The 21,008-nt window shown below is 38.8% G+C and overlaps 1 protein-coding gene across 2 annotated transcripts in view; it reads left to right on the forward strand.

The window, feature by feature from the left end:
• Window positions 1–19,464, forward strand: part of LOC130176580 (tumor protein p53-inducible protein 11-like) — a 31,978-nt gene extending 12,514 nt beyond the window's left edge. For both annotated transcript variants that reach the window (XM_056387747.1, XM_056387748.1), the window contains 6 exons: window positions 8,890–9,029; window positions 13,083–13,141; window positions 13,322–13,370; window positions 13,744–13,840; window positions 15,899–16,000; window positions 16,763–19,464. In XM_056387747.1, the coding sequence (XP_056243722.1) occupies window positions 8,901–9,029; window positions 13,083–13,141; window positions 13,322–13,370; window positions 13,744–13,840; window positions 15,899–16,000; window positions 16,763–16,896 (570 nt within the window). In that variant the 5' untranslated portion in view covers window positions 8,890–8,900 and the 3' untranslated portion in view covers window positions 16,897–19,464. The remainder of the gene's footprint in view (window positions 1–8,889; window positions 9,030–13,082; window positions 13,142–13,321; window positions 13,371–13,743; window positions 13,841–15,898; window positions 16,001–16,762) is intronic.
• Window positions 19,465–21,008: the final 1,544 nt, after the last annotated feature.

Here is a 21,008-nt window from a genome sequence, read left to right on the forward strand (position 1 = left end):
TAACAGTCACCCTGGACAACAAGCATTTGACATCTAGTATTTCTAGCTAGCTGTGACTCCTCCACACCACCAATACCTTCATTTCTTGTCACGACTTGACTCTGCAGAGATATGTATAGATATATAGAGGTGTTGTATGGCTATTCTGGAGTCTGCAGCCTTTGGTGCTGTTGTATGGCTATTCTGGAGTCTGTAGCCTTTGGTGCTGTTGAATTGTATTGTATTACTTTTCAAGGTATTGAAACAGAACATCTGCTTTTTTACCTGCCCTCCGGTGGAATTATAATTATCACATATCTTAAAATCATAGTGACAGTATGATGATACGCTGCTTCAGAGAAGAGCAAATCAACAAAAACTCTGTTAGCCATTAAAAATAATAATTATATATGAGTAGTAATAATTACTAGTTGGCTGTTTCTCACTGCAGTACAACAGAGACAGAGCTTTGAAGCTTTGTGCCAGCTTTGTTGGTGTGTACATTTTGATCGTTTTGAAGTGTCAGCTCTGCTTTACCTCACCACCTTCTGAGTTGGTGTCACAGTGAGCCTGCTGTGTTAAGGTGGCTCCAGAGATAGAAACACCAGACAATCACCTGGCTGTGACTTTATACTACCATAGCCCCCCACCCATTTCAGTCCCTTGCCCCACATGAGCACAGTGTAATGATGGTAAAAATAAACCACCTGTTTTTTTTTACACACATACTCATAGCTACTATGTTATATACACACAAATATGTGTGTGTGTATTAGAGCCCGGCCAATATTGGCCTATCACAGATATATCGGTATCGGTGCATATATTCTCCGATATGCACTGATATGAATACTTTTATTAAGAAGCAATAATACAATGGAAATGCTCGGGTCAAGTTATATAGGCAGCATTTTATGTATATTTGATCCTTTCAAGTTGAATAAATTTATATAATGTGTGTGTGTATATGTATGTATGTGTATATATATATATATATATATATATATATATATATACATATTTGTTCTTATGTTTTTTATGTATAGATATTTATTTTTATAGTTATTTTATTTAATTCCCAGTGAAGTTTACCGTTTCAGTGCACTGATGTAATTTTGGACAAAAAGTTTATTGTTAAACTATAAGATATCCTGCTTTCATTACATATCTTTTTCACAAGTGTTTATATTTAAATATATATACATATAGGCTGATATATCGATATCAGAATTTTTCAGTCGGGCTCTAATATATATACATACATATTAACAACACTTTGAATGTAGCAAGTACTGGCTCCTGCTCCTACAGAGTGAGCATAGTGCTGGAGTGTTGCACTATGGGTTGTTTGTAGGATTAGCAAGTTTCTGGTGTGTCTAACAGTATTTGGAGCCCGAATTCATAGTAAAGGCGTGTATGAAGGCCTGTGTAATGTGTTCTGCTGCCATGGAGGACATACATTTTTGATGAGTGAAAATTAGTCAAAATATTTATTTGGCATTTTATATTGAGGCCTGGATTTGTAAGGTTAATGTATTTACCAGTGCAGTCAGGTTTACCATTTGTTCTCCTGGTTTTCATATAACCTAACCTAAGGGTTAACACAACAGTGCTCATACCAGCATTGGAAAAATGTGTATGTTCCTATCTGTTATTTTCCTCCATGTATTTGATTTATGTAGGAGTAGTGGTAATGCAAGGCGGAGGGATGGAGTAGAGCCTTCACTAGAATGAGAGACCAGCAGGGAGTCAACAGAGACCTAGCTGCAATGCTGTACTGTGAACTATGTCATTATCCTACAGCTGAGTTCTGAGGACAGTGCTTGAAATCGTTGTTCACAGATCCACATTCTTACGCGATATATCACAGCATCGGGTTGTGATAACAGTCATTTTGAGACTGGGGTTTTCGGTACATTTACATTGTTAAAAACCTTGCCCTTACAGATGTAGTGAAATTTCACTACAGTAACAGTGACTACTGATGTACTCAGCTCTGTATGTCACTGTGACTCTCCACAGATCTTCTATAACCACTCTAGCAACACGCTTACATAATTACGTTGGATGAACTCGGCCAACAAGGGGGTAAATTCCCTTGGTTCACTGTGATGTAATAACTGAATATTAGGCAGGGAAACTCTAAATCCCAGGAATCATTAAGACTAGTTAATTCCATCTTAACTGTCCCCAGATGACCTCACAGTATTAAACTGTTTGACTCAGCACAATAATCCATTGATAGTAACTGAGGAGCAGCTCTCCTCAGACCGTCAGCATATACAGATCTCACTGTTGTATAGAGTACAGTTTCCTGGGTATGTATTGGTGGCCTGTTCTAACTCAAGATAGGAATTCACTGCCTTCTCTATTGTCTTTTGTTTATGAGCAGCTGTCACAAGCACTGCTTTCTGTGTTCATCTGTTTTCTTTGCCCTTTTGCCACAACTGGAACTCATTTGTAATTTCCACAACATCAGAGCTCGTGTCTGTCAGGCAGGGAAACCACTACATTAGTTGATTTGAAGAAATCTTAGTTTCAGCGCTACTGGATAGCTGGATACATCTACAGGATAAATACCGCCACTTATGCAATATAATGTGCCAATCTCTGCTACTAGTGCCCGCTCTTGACTAAGCTGTACTGATATCATGGTCAACTGAATGTATCAAATGTGTGATCATGCAGTCTATAGGAAGAAAAAAGGCTCAGCCATAATATTTGTTTCTGATCTTAAACAAGCACAGGAGCTGATACAGTAGATTGTACAGGTGTTCAAAATAATGTCCATTACAATATAGTTGCAGTGAATAATTAACATGTTCATTTTCTGTTCTGGTTGTGTCAGACCCGTTTCAGTTCAACTCTGATAAAAATTTTCTGGTGATGTTTTATCGTAATGGATGTTATCTCGTCCACATTTATGGGCAGACAGATTAATAGGAACTCCTTTCAATGAAACTCTGACTAATGAAATATGTATCAGCTACATGCCATGATCCACAGCACAAGGGGTGGTAGGAGATTGTAACATCCTAGGTGTCACCTCCCTGTATGAGCCTTACTGTGTTTTAATCTACTCCTGTTAGTAGTGCTTGGTTGGAGCTGTAATGACTTTGTTGACTTTGTATAATGAAGTCTATTCCTCCCTTGCAGTCTTAATTGTCTCTTAATGCACCAGCACACACTAAAAGCCTTCCACTACCGCCTCTTCACACCTTTGGTTGTTTCGGCAGTGATTTTGTTTTATTTAATTTGGTGTTAGAAGAAAAGTTGTGGAACTGATTTATATGACAAAAACATACAGTACAAGACTTTTATGTACAGAATAAACTGTTGAAAAAGTGTTGAGTTTGTCACCAAAGCCTCTTTTACACCGAACAAAAAACCTGCTAACATCCGGCTTTTGTCATCAGTGTAAAATGGTACAATTGGCATTCATTCCCTGATCAAATGACTCTGCAGTAGTCATGGGTATTTATCAGCTCCAGGCCCAATCAGCAATGATGTAAACATTACACTCGGGTGAACAAGCTAATGTTTTGCCCCTTCCTTTTCAGTGCTGTGACTTCTTTCAGAGAACACAACTGTAAACAGACCTATCACCGGCCCAGCACGGTGCTGTTAAACCAGACATACTGTGGCAGACACAATTGCCAACCACACTGTCTCTAACAGAGGCTCCGACAGTAACACTAACCCTACACAGTGAAAATGGCAAGTTTTGATGAAGATTTGGACTCTGCAATCACACAGTCCACATACATCTCTGCTGTGTTTTGTGTCGTATTCTTTGTGGGGAATTATCTGTTATAATGATAATTAGCATAACGATAATGGGTACAACTAGACCATTCTCTAGCGCTGACAGAGTGCAGGGAGATAGATCTGGTTATGCGAGACTAATCTTATGCCGACCATAAATGTCTCTGCACAAAATTTTGTGGTGATCCCTCCAGTAGTTTTAAAGATTTTTCACCAACTGACAGACTGACTTACAGATCAACATTGAAATCCCTAAAAAAAAACAGTAGTTTATTACGCTAATAAATAAATAAATGTCTCTTCCTGGTTTACAGCTCCAACCTTGGTGGCAGAGTGGGTGGCTTAGTCTGTTGCACCAATAACCCCAACAAGCACCTCCTTCGCTGTTAGGACATCTGGAATCCAATATGGGTCAAGGGGTGCTTGATCTAATTCCAACAGTACATAGGAGACTGGATCCTCCTGTCCTCAGCTTAAAGTTATACTGTGTTGAAGGTCCAGTATTCCTCAGGACAATGAGAAATCTATACCATTAACACCAACCACGAGAGGTAATACATTTACTAAGGTCAGTCAGAGACAGACATTTCATTGAAGATTAACTGCTTGCACTTGTTTCTACAGTCTGTTGAGTAGAGGAATTGTTTTTTGCCTTATCTGCTCTTGGCACTACATGGTGCTGCTAGATATCCCAAACATGCTGGCGAGGGGATTTAGAGACCATTGGGCAACTGTGTCTCTTTGTATTTGTGGAAAAGAGGAGGAGATGAGCAGGCTGTAGAGTCTGCTTTCTTATTTTGAGTAACACATTTGTTCACAGTTGCTTCTCCCCACCCACACACTGCTTTGTTCGTATGATACAATTATTTTTCACAGAACATCTTTCTAGTCACTAACCAGAGATCTCTCAGGGAATTCTCACCTTTCCCACAGTATCGTCCTCCTATGTTTAGCAGCTTCTCTTTTCCACAGCACATGTTCTGCACAAAACCCGTGGTAGGAACAGAAAGAGTATTGTTTGTTACTTTTCTGGTATTTAACTCTCAGGTTTTGGTGATCGGTTCTTCTCCCGATTACGAATTTATATGTTCCTCTGTGATAAGACTCTATTCCCTCTTTTAACCCTCAGGGAGGTAAAGCATTGATATTGTAGAAAGATGTGCTCAGTCATAAAAAGTGGAAGGAACCTTATCTCTTCAGACTGCATCAGTAGTAGGTTACATCCCTGATACACATGCCTCTTTATCTTTTTTTTTTTTTTTTTTGAAAATCCTTGTGGATGTATTTATGCATGTCATCATCACAGATGCAACGTTTTTGAGGAATCTGTCTTTTTACTTAGAACTGTGTTTGTTGATGTGCATGAGAGCAAGGAATTAAACACCGTCAGTTGCTGAAATGTGTTGAGTGGGTGCGCTCTATTTTAGTCTGGGGGGTTTAATTTACCAAATCTTTGAATTTTTCCAACTAATATACACGTAAAGTGGGAAATAGGATTTCCTGGGACAAAATAGGATTTCATTATTAAATAGTTGCTCCAGGAATATTTATGTATTCTTGAAAATTATCTCTATTATAACATAGCACTGATTGTTGAATGTTTAAGTTGTCTGTTTCTTATTTTGGTGAGAAGTGCTCTGGAGCCATTTCTGGATATTAGCAGTTAAATCAAAAGTCCTTTTCATATTGAGATTTTTGCTTTCACTTTGCAGTGTTATGGTCTCATCACTAGGGTTAGTTTTATACTGTAGACACTTTAATTTAGGGCTGCAACAAATGACTGTTTCATTATCGATTAATTTTAAGATTATTTTCTTGATCATTTATTTCGTCTATAAAACAAACACTGAAAATGCCTGTCAAAATTTTTGAAATCGAACTTCAAATGTCTTGTTTAAACTGACCAACATATTCAGTTTACAGAGATATAAAAACAGAAAAAAATAAAATAAAATTTTCAATCAAAATTTCATTGTTTTAGACAAGTCATACCTTGTTCTCATCTTAGCATCTTACCCCTTTTTCATCATCAGGTTTGATGTGTTCTGGTTCACAACTCAAGTAAATATGTATGTTGCCATGCTGAAGTAGTGAGATGACATGTAAAGAGATGTCACTAACTTAAGAGTAGTTGTAATTGACAACAATTTACCAAACATGTATCTGCTTTTGAACTTAAAAGAGTAAGGTAGGAGATCTTAAAGTCTTTTATTCTGACAAGAAGACACTCATTAGGACAGCATGTCTCTACTCAAGTTGACTGAATACCGATCAAAGTCTCTTGATTTATCTTAAAATGTCCCCTACAACAGAGGAGTATCACTGGCTCTCAGCAGAGACCTCATCATGAAAGGTAGTTTCAATCATGAAAGGTGCTTCCAGGAATGAATTAGCGATTGGTCCATTGACAGTTGCTAGGCAACTGCATCAGCATTACTCTGGCAAGTCAAGCAGCACTGGTTAGGAAATGCAAGGGTATTTAAGCATGTGGGAGAAATATATGCTTTACCCAAGCATTCGGTGCGGTGTCATGGTGGTGGAACAGATCAAAATTCATGGGACCACAATGTCTTTGCTGTAGTTTTGCATAATTTATAGGGATGTTATGCAGTGCATGTTTTTAGACAGCCCAGAGATGTGGTGATAAAAGCAGGGAAGAATGATTGCCTGTTTACTTTTCTCTGACTGGGGAGGGTGTAGAGTACAGTTGGTCACTTATCAGCATGAAATGAGTAAGAATTTGAATGTAGACAGTAGGTCTGAAAAATATATAATTTCAGCCTTGATTATAGCAATGTATGCATATGTAATAATAACATTACAAAGGATGCAGTGTAAAGCAACCAGACCACCGTGGTACATTTGATTTTACTGCTTGGAAACTAGTAAAGTTTGCTTTTTGTGACTAATCTGATAGACAGTCCATTTCATAACATAATTTAGCCTGAGGCAAATGTCTCATCACAATCACTCTGTGAGTGTGCTGATTCACTGAGCATAAAAAAACAAGCTAACACGTCTCATGGATTTTTCCATCAAACTTTACAATTGGCAAAGATGAGGAAAGGTTTTGCTGAAATGATTGTAGGTGAAAAAAACAACAACAAAGTTTTCAGCATGTTATGAAGTGCTTTGGTTTGTAAAAAAAAAAGATGTAAAATAAAAGTGGTGCTTATTCTTTATTTGCACATGGAACTATTGGAGATAAAAGCTGCACACTATATCTGGTAAAATTGTGTAACTTGTTTAAAATATTAAAATAACTTAAATAACTATTTATGTACATATTTCTGCACTCGGATTAGCAGACTTTCTAGTTTCCACCTGTCTGTCCCTCCCAAACACATGAGGTGGCAGGACGTTGTTGAAAGAACAACAAAGTATTAGGCCACAGCTTATTTAAATTATCAATTAAGCTCGTTATGTAACTTATTATTTAATGGGTGATATCCTTAAGTTGTTAATTTTGTCTCACCAGCAGTCCAAAGGTATAAAATGTACAGTGACATGAAAGATAAAAGCAGCAAATCATCACATTTGAGTTGCTGAAACCAGCAAGTGCTTGGTATGTTTTACTAGAAAACTGACTACATTGATTTATCAGTTGGAGAAATTATGATAAGTTAAACTGATAATTGACTTGTTGTTTCAAAACAAATTCCAATAAATCTTCCAATAAAACTATACAGCCTCAAGAATTCTAATATAGCTAAAACAACTCCTGTCTGAGCTGTCACTAACATAGAATATATTTCACATAATATTTGTTGCTGTGCTTTTTTATTGGAGTGTTAACATGTATCAGTGTTCATGATATTGTCTACTCAATGTACATTTGCTTACAGTCTGTTCTCTTTTTTTTCTTCTTCTTTCTTTTTTTTCTCTTTTCTGTTCGCAGTTTAGCCTCTGTAAGAAGACCAGTATTTGTTTATATTTACTGAAAGCTTGCCTTGTGCCTCTAACCTTGATTATACACTTCCAGTTTGAAACTGAGCACTTTGTGTTGTTTCCTGTTTGAACTGATTTTTTTTTTTTCCTTTCCTGGGGACAGAGTTCTCTGTTCGAGTTACTGTCCTCATCCTTAGGACAGTGGTTCAATAATTGCTCTTGTTTTACTCCTCTAGAGAATTGCCCTGTGGAATAGCCATCAATTTTTAGACAGGCCATCCCATTGTGTATTTGTGTGTACACTTGTTTGTGCATGCCTTTTCCCCTCCAGCTGTGGTGGATGTTACATTATTGAATCGATGATATTCTCCCTTGATTTAACTTCTGCTTCTTCTCTTTGAATCAACAGGCACTGTGCATTAACACAGTTAAAATGCAAGTTAGTTGGAAATAAATGTTTGTCATTTAGAAATATTTCTAGTTTTATGAACTCTTTTTTTCATAATTTCATAATGAAATACGTATCTTTATCACTTGAAAAACTATCAAAGCTCGCTGGCTGAGCACAATGTTGCTTTAGTGTGTTTGAATCACAACAGTGGGGATAAAAGGGCCACTGAGGAGCCATTTCAAGTTAGACATAGATATGTCTGAAGCCAAGGTTACAATCTGACATCAAAACCACCTTCCACTTACTGAGTCACATGTTGTCAGTGGAGCTTGATCGATAAGGGAAGTGAGACCCTCAGTCTTCACAAACCCCACCTCCGTGTGTGTGTGTGTGTGTGTGTGTGTGTGTGTGTGTGTGTGTGTGTGTGTGTGTGTGTGTGTGTCTCACTCTCACATGCATTGGCTATTGGAGCAGGCACCTGCGTCTGTTGGCTTCCCAGCAGACCTACAGGACATCTGCCTCCTGCTTCCTGTCTGACTTAAAAGGAAGGTTTCATGTGTTTGTATTTGCTAGACCCGTGTTATGTAATTGCGTTGCATAAGTAAAGTCCTCAGGGGGGTTATTTGTAGATTGGTAGATACCTCTTCCTGCCTGTGCTGTAGAGACATGTCTTCTTTGGAGAGAGGGATAGTAACAGAAGTAATACTCAACTGATGTTTTTTACATAATGGAAACTCAAAACTACTATCTTCAATTTTTCTTTTTTCCCCATCCTTTTTCCCTCTTTTTCTCTATTACATTTATTAACTTATCCCCTCTAACAATACCTCAGTAACTCTGTACCTCTCTTTGCATGTCTTTGTCAGGTGTGTGCACCATGGCATCTAAACCTCACCCTCCTCTGATGAAGAAGCACAGTCAGACAGACTTGATAAGCCGTCTTAAGAGCCGGAAGATCCTTGGAGTCGGTGGCGAGGATGATGATGGCGAAGTACACCGCTCAAAGGTCAGATTACTTCACATGAACACATTCCCGTCATTTTTATTCCGTACTGGGAAGTAATGCAGAAAACAAAGGCATTAGTGCAACAAACAGCTTAGTTATAAAAGTAAGCAAATGTGTTAAACTATTATCAGTCAAATGGATAATATTGCCACAATGCATAAGCAAGAATGGCACTCAACCACAGATGCATTCATTAACCACGAGAAGAGCTATGGATTCCTTTTAAAAGCCACAATGGGTTGCTAATTGGCTCATCACTCTCATAGTGTCCCATTGTGTGCATTTGTTCAATTCGCTTCAGTGAATCTAGATCACGTTATCTCATGAGCTCCTGTAGTTCCACAGAGATGTGACCAGGTCCCTTGGGAGCCTCGCTGCCTCTTGCATCTCATGCATTATATTCCTGCCTAGCATGCATTTGCACATTCATATGGACAGTGTACAGTGATGTGTACACCAAAACACAACAGCACATATGCTGGTTCATACCAGTAGACACAAAAACACCTGTTATATTCATGCATGTTGCGCAGCACAGTTGTAAACTGACAATAATTTCCTGTTCTATTTCAGAGGGCTAAAATATCAAGATTCCACAGATTTTAAAAAAACAAAACAAAAAAAACAAAAAAAAAACATAGCATTAAAATGAGCATAGGCAGAGCAAACTGTTCGTCACTGAAATATTAATCAAGCAAGTGAGAGCAGGGAACAGAACAGAAGGGTGCAGGCATACGGTGGTGGCTGATAGCTTGTGATGAAATGTCTGCTCCCTTTTCTCAGCCCTCCAGAGTGTTTGTTTTCTCTCTTAATGTTTTAGCAAGGAGCTTAACCCAGACATCTGCCACTTAGATCCCTTTCATAGTGCGCTGTGATGGAGACATACATGTAAAGATAAAGAGAGACGAATAACCGCTTATTTGATTTGAGGAAGATTCTGCAGGTTAGATACTTACTGTAATGATTGTAAAAATGCAGAGTACAGTAACACAATGCTTTGCCTATTGTGGCCTATTGTACGTGCTGATTTGAAAAGTGGGTTTCCCTATTTAACAGTGACATTGACCCTAATTTAGAAATGAAATTGTTGCTCATACAGTTCAATTGTTCACTTGCTCTCCTTCATTGTGCTGTTACTTGAGTTGTTCCATTTATCCTCACCACAAGTGCTTGTGGTAAAGAGTCCCATGGGATCAAAATGTAAGGTTAGCTGCACAGCAGGAGTTGGTATGGAGGGGGAAACAGTTGACTTTATCCCTGTGGTTCCTGTAAACAAAGGAGGGAAGTGCTCCTGTGGTCCACAGACTGTCTCTTCCTGCTTCTTTTACTGCTTCAGGATAAGAATATAGTCCCCATTACTTATACTTCAGTATGTGAGAGGCTTTGTATTAGTGCCACAGTGTGCAAATACAGCTTTGCTAGAGGTATTGCCTCTATTGCTCCTGGTATTACTGACAGCCTCTTTAAGGCACTAATGCAATACTTTAGTGCTAAGGTCATGTTGCAACAACCAAGCTCTGACAGCGTGAGCTCAGGCATTCATAAATAAGACATACAGCAATGTTTTGTGAATATTTTGTGTCTCAGAGGATTACCACTGGGACGTATGAAATGGTGATCACTATCTACTGAATGTGACTACACAAACTTACAGCATCCATTAGATGGACAGTGTACATACTCACATGACAGATTTTAGGTTGGTGGATAACAGATTCTGAATATTTTTCATGCGCTCTGGCAGATAAGTTGTGCTTTGTTTACTGAATGTAGCTGACTTAGTGATTAATAACAAAGCCAGGTCATTATAGCGGCTGTGATTAAGCGTCTCTCTCCGCAAACAGCATTGTGTATTTCTTCCCTTTCCTGTTTCTCCATCTCTTCCCAACTCCCTTCCGCGCTATTTCACCCCCAAGCCAGACCTGTGCCATCAGTTGACGCTCAGTTCCCTTTGAGTATTTCTCATGCCAGTCATGAATATTTATGTGTTCCTGTCAAAAACAGCCGCTGAAACCATGGCACAGGAAGGCTGAATCACATGGTCACATGATCACAGCTGGCACAGCCGGATTCATGTACAGGCACTTGGATGTAACGGGTCCAGTCTGAAATTCTTCAGCTTAATATTTTTTAGCTTTTAGTCTTTTCTTAAGGGTTCTGCTCTGAGATGATCAAAGCCAGCTGCAGCCATGTGCAACAGGAACTGTTTAAGAATCTAATCTCACTCAATGTGCTCTGAGAGTAGGGATGGTGTTATTATCACATCATCAATAATGGTACTTTCTAGTATCAATAAAGATCACAGTACGGGAAATGTGAGCAGAATCACATTTCACACATTATTATGAAACTGATGTTCAAAGTTATGACCTGTGTTCCACTGTTTTGAATTACATAAGTGCAAATTCCTATATGTAAAACAAAACTTTCAACAAACTAATTTTGTTAGTTTTTAATTTACATCATCCTAAAAAAAAATAGCATGATAAGATCATATCATCATGATATTGTTACACTGAACATCCATGAATGCTAGTAATCCCAGCCCTCTGCAAGAGAGAGAGAGAGAGAGAGAGAAAAAAATATTACAAAAAAGGCATATAGGATTGCATGTGATGGAAGTAACTTGAAACTGGCTCTCATTTTTATAGTCATAATTTATAATATTCATAAATGCATGGGTCATTTCTGAAAACGTTGCAGCTGCTCAGTCACATTTACCTGGTGCAAAAGTAAAAAGGCAAAAGTACTGAAAACCCCTGTCCTGATTTTTGTAGTATTTGACGTGAATGATTTTGTTTCATTCACTCTGACATTTCACCGCCTTATCAAGCAGAAAACTACTCTCCAATTGATAGTGAGTTCCCTATAAACATTGCAAACCAGGAAATCATTCCTCTTCTCTGCCTTAGTGGTTTTCATGCTTCAGTGTATTTTTGGTTTCAGTGATGCTATTTCTGACTGCAACATAAGAACAGTTTTGAGGGAAGAGATGCTTAATGATGAAGGGAAATAATTGTTGTTAGTGCAATGATAGGACCCGGAGGCTTTGGATGAAGGAATTTAACTTCACAGTCAGCCAACAGTTGTAATTTTTCTGTGGGTTACTGCCTATTTAGGCATTTTTATTCACTTGCTCTCTGTGTGGTTTGTCTGGGACAGTTTTTTACATCCCTGTCCTTTTGTATTATCAGTCTGAATCTGAATTTGTCAGCATTTCTAAGCCCATGCACCTTCAGTAACATGCTAAATGCTCCCCCTCTGAACCTTGTACTTTATTCATAGACATACACTGCACATACTGATGTACATGCAGTATACTGGGTCTTGGAACTTGTTAACTAAGGTGATAGATAGGAGTTTAAAGGACCTATAATTCCTCTTAAATGCACATTCCATCATGAATATATGATATTACCAGGGAAACACTTGGGCGTGTCTTCTCAATATTGCTGTGTGATAACATTCATTCTGTATGGCATCTCATGAAATATTAACTGTTATCTGTCTTTGTATTCAACTGGAATGAACAATTGGTTACTCAGAGATGGTGTGGCACACACTGCTTTCAATTTGTCAAAATGTTCTCCCACTGTTTTCTTCAGGCTTTCAGGATTATAAATTGCATGTTGCGTTGTTCTCATGTTGCTATGATGAAGTTAATTTATAGAAAATATGTTTTTTCTTCTGCCATAGCCTTGGTAGTTGGATTCATCCATAGTTCACTGCAAGATGTTATGGCATATGCTCCTAGTCTTCAGGGGGTGATTAAGGAGGTGAAGACATTTACAGTCTCTAATTAACACCTTGATAGATCCTTCTCTTACACTCTTCTTTTCTCTCCACTGCTTTGTTTAATGTGCTTCTTTCCAGTAGCTTGCTAAAGATGTGTTAGCAACATTAAGTACACCTCCATGTATAGTACTTTATTCTTGGTCATGTGGCACTATGTTGGAAGTTGTCATGATAAATATCTGTTAAAATTAGTTCCTTTCTCATAACTCATTTCCTTTTTAACCCTAACCCTTTCGACATGTCTTTGTTCGCTCACAGATCAGTCAGATGCTTGGAAATGAGATGAAGTTTGCGGTGCGAGAACCTATCGGGCTGAGGTGAGATTTCAGCTGCTCAGAACATCTCACCGTTAACACAGCACACTGTGTTTGAGTATGTGTGTATCACTTCCTGTGAAGTTCAACATCTTGTAAACTCTGAGAAAACAAATGTGCAATCATTATAGTATTGGTTGCAGGAAGGATATGAAGTATGTCATGTAATGTCTTTCTTCTTAGGGTGTGGATACTATTCTCCGCAGTGGGTTTCACAGTTATGGCTGTGATGGTGAGTGTTACTTAAATTATCAGCAGAGTGAAGAAGTTGTTACACCTTCATAACTATTAATTCTGTATAGTCTCTGTAAAGAGATTGCACAGTTAGGGGGGAGAAAAAAGAATTCATTTTAGAAAGGGGGAAAATCATGATATAAACCCAGCAGTGTAGTGACAGACAAGACACAGCTTCATCTTTGTCAGCCATATCACCTAAATGCTCAATATCCTCAGTGTTCAGGGCATGCACAGTGACTCTAACTCCCAAACAGGAATATGTTGTGAATTCTGCTGCATTTTAGGACTATTATGGGGCATTTGGGGAAGACAGAATCCTGTTGTGTTGATGTGACAGAGCTGTGTTGTGCTTTTGTTTTCCTACACAGGCCCTGGTGTTTCCCAACCAGCTATATGAGGTTGTTTTTGAGGAGGAGCTCTCCATGACAAGCATCTCTGTTCGCCTTTATGGAGGAGCACTGCTCAGTAAGTCTTCATTCCTAAGATGCAAGAAAAACACACAGACAAGAAATGCATAAAGCTATTCATGCTCCCTCATACATAGCTGCAGTACAGCAAGTATACAGCTAGTAATGGATTAGTACATTCACAGTGCTGTAATGGTGCTGACACACAGTGTTTTAATATTTCTTTATATACTTGCTAAAAATATACTCTGGTGTACTGTTGGTCTCTCTGTGATAATGCTTTCTAATGTATTCATTACAGTTCATAAGCATTCAGATAATGTACAAAAAGCTCTCTTCCTGCTGCAACTTCATTCCTTTAGGGTACGAACAGAGCCTGTGTAATTTGATTCAGTTCTGTGTATCTACAGTTCACTATGAGGGCATGGCAGGGGTACAGAGACCAATTCTCCAGAATACTCAGAGCAGCAGCTCCAGTTGCCTCTGTTTCTGTGGCCTCATATATCAGGCCTAAATCCAGTGGGAACACAGTGGGGGATGGCAGGACAGTGGACAGTGGCAGTACTGTGTGTGTGTGTGTGTGTGTGTGTGTGTGTGTGTGTGTCTGATCTGAGAGGACGCACTGTATTACATTAAAGTTTTACAGCTCACTCAGTCAGTCATGCTTTAAATTGAGTCTTTTTTGCTACAAGAGGTAATCGATGCTTATAAACATGCCAGGTACGCCATCATGACATTTGTGCTTTGCTCCCCAATTACAGAGAAATTATATTTGAGATGCGGGCACACACATATATATATATATATATATATATATATATATATATATATCGATATCAGAACTTTTTCACTCCCTAATTATTGGTATTGGCCCCAAAAATCCAATATCAGTCGGGCTCTGACAGAGGCAGGTAGCACACAGGTTGTTCCTTGATGGGAAAGTTAGCAGGGAAAGCAAGATGAAAATGAAGAGTGAGAGCAAAGGCTTAGCATATATTCAGTAAATTATGCCAGGTTGTCATTTTCAGCTAAGTCAGGCATGACATAAATCTGACATATTTCAGAACATCACCAACTAGTTCTTATATAGACATAACAACACCAAATATTTAATCTGTTTAACATGCTGTCTTCCTCCTTCATCACAGGACATGAGAAGTCACATACTGTGCTCTAACACATTGTATGTATATCTATCTGAATCTTAATGTAAAATCTCAGCAAATCAAAAAATAACTCTATGATTACTGCATTGCCTGAAGAGAGATAAAAGAGAGAGATACAACCTTAAACACATGGCACTGTGGAGGAAGATATGAATGAACCAGCATTCAATCTTAAAAGGCCACAAAAGACTGGCTTCTTTATTTTGAATGTCAGCAGGGCTGCAGGGATTAGCCAAGAAAAAAGGTGATGTCTTATGAGACAAGGAGCAGTAAAGGGACTAAGGTTGGGGTCTCATCTGTCACACAGATGGAACCTGGCAGGGAGAGGATACAGTCCATCAGCCCTCCCACCTTTCTGCCCACCCAAGCTCATTTCCACAGCCCCACTGGTTGGTTGGTTGGTTGGTTGGGTGGGTGGGTGGGTGGGTGGGTTGTGTGTGTGTGTGTGTGTGTGTGTGTGTGTGTGTGTGTGTGTGTGTGTGTGTGTGTGTGTGTGTGTGTGTGTGTGTGTGTGTGTGTGTGTGTGTGTGTGTGTGTGTGTGTGTGTGTGTGTGTGTGGTGTGTGTGTGTGTGTGTGTGTGTGTGTGTGTGTGTGTGTGTGTGTGTGTGTGTGTGTGTGTGTGTGTGTGTGTGTGTGTGTGTGTGTGTGTGGGTGGAGTGAAATACAGGAAAATGAACTGGAAGAATGGCAGGGAATTAAATGATTTAGCACAGGCTTTTATCAGAATCAATTAGTCGGCGCATTCAGCAGAATCAATAGGCCAATTATCACCATGTGTCATGTTGTAGATCACTGTTTAACTACAGCTGCAAGTTTATTGTTCTCTGAGTAGTTTTGTTGGTGGAGTTGCTGTTTAATGTCTTTTTTTGCCAAGCTGCCTCTGTTTTTTTCAGTTTTCATTCCCATGCCCCTGAGCCTATAAATTCCCTTTTATCACATCCTTTTCCAGGCCTGGCCCTCATCATGTGGAATGGTCTGTACACAGCAGAGAAGATCATCATCCAGTGGACTCTGCTCAGTGAAGCCTGCTACTTTGCTGTCCAGTTTCTAGGTGATTACACTTTTCCAACACATCATTCTACAGTTCTAGTTATGTCTAGTTGCCCCTAGTTGTTAGTCACAGCACCAGAGCCCTACTTTTCTAACTCGCTTAGTGACTTGGGTTCGTTGAGTTGAAACAATCCCTTGGTCAGAATTGATTTTGCCAGTGCGCTTTGTACCTATGTATTGATACTGCCCTCTTGTGTTGAAAAAGTGGAATCACAGCCTTGCATTTTATTTAAGGGTAGGGTCACACTTTTTCAAATAAAAATACATTCATGCCCATATGTACATTGAAACAGTATAACCACTCCTCCCGGTTGCAATCCCTTTCTTGTTTTCAAACGTGCTCCATGAATAAACTGACTTGATTCGACTTTTGTCCATTTACATCATGGCTCCTCAATTCACCACACACTCATTGCACAATCTGACATGCCTAAAACTGATATTGTAGTCTGGCACAGATTGAGACCGAGATTACATTAGATCAATCTTGCACAGTGTGACATGTAATGGTCTTACATGATCGTTGTTGTTGCACAGTCTAAAGGCACCTTCACACAGACAGACAATGGCTGTAAACAATAACTCTTTCAATGTACATATGGGGATTTGAGAATAGTTTGAAGACAGATTTAGAGAAATGTGAATCAATCCTTTAATATCCACTTTGCAAATGTTCCAAACTTTGTGCACTGTGCCTTTTTCCTTATGATGAAAAAAAAAAACATATATATTTTAAGCACTGAATGTTGCTCTGTGGTTTCAGTGACATCCATCACCTTAATAGAGATTGGGATCCTGCCCAACGCTGCCATGCTCCTCCTCCTCAGTCGAGTGCTTTTCCTGGTGGTCACTATGGCTTACTACTACCACCTGGGCCGTAAACCGAAGAAAATCTGAGCTGCCTGTGTGATACTTCCAGAGTGGGGACAGCTGAGCACAGATAACAAATGTGGGGTCAGGAGGTTTGGATTATTATTTGACTGGGGCTTGCCAATGGATGCCCCCTGCCCCTTTCCGAGGGACCTAACCTATTGCAACCCCCAGTATTCAACATATGAGCATAGTCTCACATTCCAGACTCTACAACAAGAACAAGAAACCTCATAGTTAAAGTGAATTACTCTTTCACTGGGCTGTGAGGTCAAGCCCCTCTTGACACACATTCCTCCTTTGTGCAGTGCTGAGTGCTATTATTATAAAGAAGGAACTAGCAGTAGTGCATTGCGTTCTTGTGTCACCTAGTTCTATGATTTCATATGTACAGTACGGAGTAATTTCAAACATCTGACTATGTTGTTAATGTACAGCTACATGGTTTCCAGATTCAGTATTTAGTATTACCTGTTTGATACAACATTGCATCTTGACACAGCTTCTTAATCACACTCAAGGACCAAGAGTTTGTGCTATAATTCATTACCTGTTTGATGCTGTTGATGCTTAACTCAAGCTGTATGTATGCCAAAGTGAAGCCTGGATATCTGTGCTCTTGCATGCTTCTCTGACAGCTCTCCAGTGAACACACTGAATGGCAAAAGCATCAACTGTGCTAGATTCAGGGGCAGTCAGATAAGCTAAATGCTGGATGAATTACAACAACCCTTTTCTTACACTACTGAAAGCTTTCTTGTTCCAGCACACTGAGGAAGCTCCTCAAGGTCAGTTTATACTCCCAATCGTGCCCATCAATCATTTTCAGATTTAGGCTACCCAAAATGAAATGCTGAATCAAAACATTTTTTCAGGGACACATTGAGTTTTTTATTCCTGAGGTATCAGTCATGAGGTTCTACCAAAGTGAATAGGAATTGTTTTGTACAGAATATTTACACTTCTGACGTTAATACACATAATGTTGATGAATGCGCATCGTTCTCCTCTTGGTGTGTGTGCACTGTTAGACAGGACTTTAGCCCGAGTGATCTTATAGAAAGTATTTTAACATTCTGACCTTTACTGTATAGCTTGTGTCACAAGCCGAGCAGTCGGTGTGCAGGGTAAACAAACCTGACCTGGTTCCTCTTTAGTGATGTAGCACAGTTTTTTACATATACCATATCCTTAGTCTTGCCTTAAAACTACTTAAAAGAACAGTCATCAACACTGCATCCTACTTCTTGTATATATGTAAATAAAATTATTTACTATTATGTGGTGTTCTTGTGAACCGAACAGGGAACTTGTTCAATATTAGTTGAATGATTTTCAAAGTTTGATCTTTCTCTTGCCGTGTCTTATTTTGTACCTATTCAAGTGACATTTGTGTTTTGATGTCATGCATGCAATATAATCCACCAAAAGAAATGGCTCAAACTGTGTAGCAAGCTGCCACCAGCTACAATGAAAAACTGATAAAGATGGTAATGGGGATGAATGGATGTATTAGCCAAAAATGAAAAGCCTGAAAAGGAAAAGCTGATTTTTAAGGTAGTTAAACTCTGCGCTTTAAAACAGATATAACCCATCATTTGACAGTTTTCACCCAATCAATTTGGTCAAAACATTGTCTACCTCCCAATTCATGGGCTGCCCTCAGGTCGGTGACATCACGGCTCAGTTTTAGAGTTGTGCTAGCAATGCTAACTCTGACCTCTGCATCTCTCATACCCTTCAGCAACTACGGCCAGTCAAAAAGACAGTCTAAAGATAGTTCATTCATTTTGTAAATTTAACTTCAAACATTATTTTGAGTCTAACAAGGAACATACTAAAGTACTCATACTAAAAGCCTCATCTAAAGGTGGTCCATATTGTTGCAAATGACCATGTCGAGTCCTGCCCCAGAAGGGAGTGGTCTTGAGGTCACAGTGATTGTGGGTTTCCAGATACAAGTCCAGCGCTGAAGGCAGATGTGTTTGTTACTTGGCTGAGCTTTCGGTTCAGATAGGGAACGTGAAACATGGGTGAGGTCTCCCATACTCCTAAAAAGTAGTAATTATCCTTTTTCCAGTGTTTAATTAGATGCAACTCTCCTGAGTGACATCGTGTGCCCCAACCTACCACTCTGTCCTGACTAGCATGGTAATTATGGAGTTCAAGAAAAATGTCATTCCATTTCCGTCGATACTACAGGCCTCAAATCATCAGCTTTGTGAAATGTTCAAAGGTCTGTGAGCAGGTTATTTTAGGAGAGATGGGCAGTTTCAGGGGGATTGGCAGCAGGAGGGAGGCAAAGAAATGGCTCTTTCATCTTTCTGGTTCTCTGACAAATTAGTCCAGATTTTGCATTGGTAAATTGTGTCCTTGAAATTTTAGAGGAATGGTAAGTTGAGCTATTTGTTCCCTCTGATGTAGTTCCAAAATATATTGTACTGTTGTGACTAGCATACCAGGTCAAAATGTTTGAAGTTGTAGCATTGTGTTTTTATGTATATATGTGCTATACTGTACCTCAAAAATGAATTGTTATGAATTTCCACATATAGTTTGAAATAAAGAACACTTGTTTATTTTGAGAATTCAAAAGCGGTGCAATCTACTTTGTTCCGTGTTGTCCTTTTGATAGAAACATGTAGATTTGTGGATTGTTTTGTTTTTTTTTTAAATCACAAATTTTCACAATCACAACTTAAAGCTCAGTGTAATTTAGCCACATATGGCAGCATATAATATAAGCAGCAAATCCTATCATTGGACCCAGAGGTTGTGTGGAAGGTTTGATTGAAAATGGACGAATTAATAGTAATTAGTAATTAATCGATTATTAAAATAGAATCTGATTAATTTTCTGCCTGTCAACCAATTAAACAACTGACTAATTGTTCCAGTCTTAGAATGAACACTCTTCCTGCCAAACACAAGCCCACAACTTCAAATCAATGCAAAATGTAATGGTAATGTAGAGATGTAGAGAAATATATTGCATATTAAGCAGCAACATGGAGCCTCAAATGTCTACCAGAATAATGACATGCTCATCTCTGGCACTCATTTTGAAGGCAATAAATTAATAAAAACTGACAAATCACTTGCTTCAGACATACTGAGATGCCTAACGCATAACGAGATACATAAGGTGGAAAACAGCTTTCTACTCAAAGCATCCAGTGTGACTCCACTTATGTTATCTCTGTGAGCTGAACCTGGGAAAGGCTTTAAACTTGTTGTATCATTGGTGCCCAGCAGCAAGAGGGAGGCTTTCATTTTATACACGCATTGATTTGATAGCCGACAGCCTAGAGCAGTCTTTAATAGAATCCCCTCAGCTTACCTGTAGTAACCTTGAAAGTGGAGAGCTTTCAGCAAAATGTCCTGTTAAATACAACAAAATGCATCAACAAAATAAAATCTACAACTTTGTTCTGACATGTCTCAGCAAAGAAACTAAAGGGCAGTTGTGTAATCTCACCCTTTGTTTAGTGTTTTCTGTTTGGTAGGTGTTGAACATGTCACAACATGATCATCTTCAGGTCTACACTAAGATATTTTCAGGGAATTTAAATGAATGTACCAAGTGTAGCCTACCACATATTCTAGCTTAACTTTTCCTCACACACACACACACACACACACACACACACACACTGGGCAAACGGTGAAAAGGGGGATTGTGAGGCACAGGAAATGTATGTGTGGTTGAGGTTGTTTATAGGCAAAAAGCTCCCATGTGTCTCTGTGTGTATGCATTCTCCCCATACTTTCCACTTAATATATTGAGTCCTGGTTTATTTCTTAGGGCATGGTGGTAAACAGTATTTTTGAGTGGCTCACAAAGGATCATTTAAAAGGCAGAGTAAAACATCTTATCAAGTTTAACCAGCACCTTTTTATGATCAACATACAAGAGAATAAAACCAGTTCTGGTCTGATTTGTATTATTTTTCAGTAGACTAGACAGGCAAACATTTTTTCTCATGATCACAAAAAACTTTGGATAATCTAACCATAACCCAAACTGTTAATGTGATCATAAGATTAAAAAAAAAAAAAAAAACTATAATCAGGAGATAGTATGCATGATAGTATGCCAACATTTGACTTCCACAGGCTGTTAATAATGTTTCTATAGT

This window comes from Seriola aureovittata, chromosome 10, assembly GCF_021018895.1.
Source record: "Seriola aureovittata isolate HTS-2021-v1 ecotype China chromosome 10, ASM2101889v1, whole genome shotgun sequence".
Taxonomy (NCBI): Eukaryota; Metazoa; Chordata; class Actinopteri; order Carangiformes; family Carangidae; genus Seriola; species Seriola aureovittata.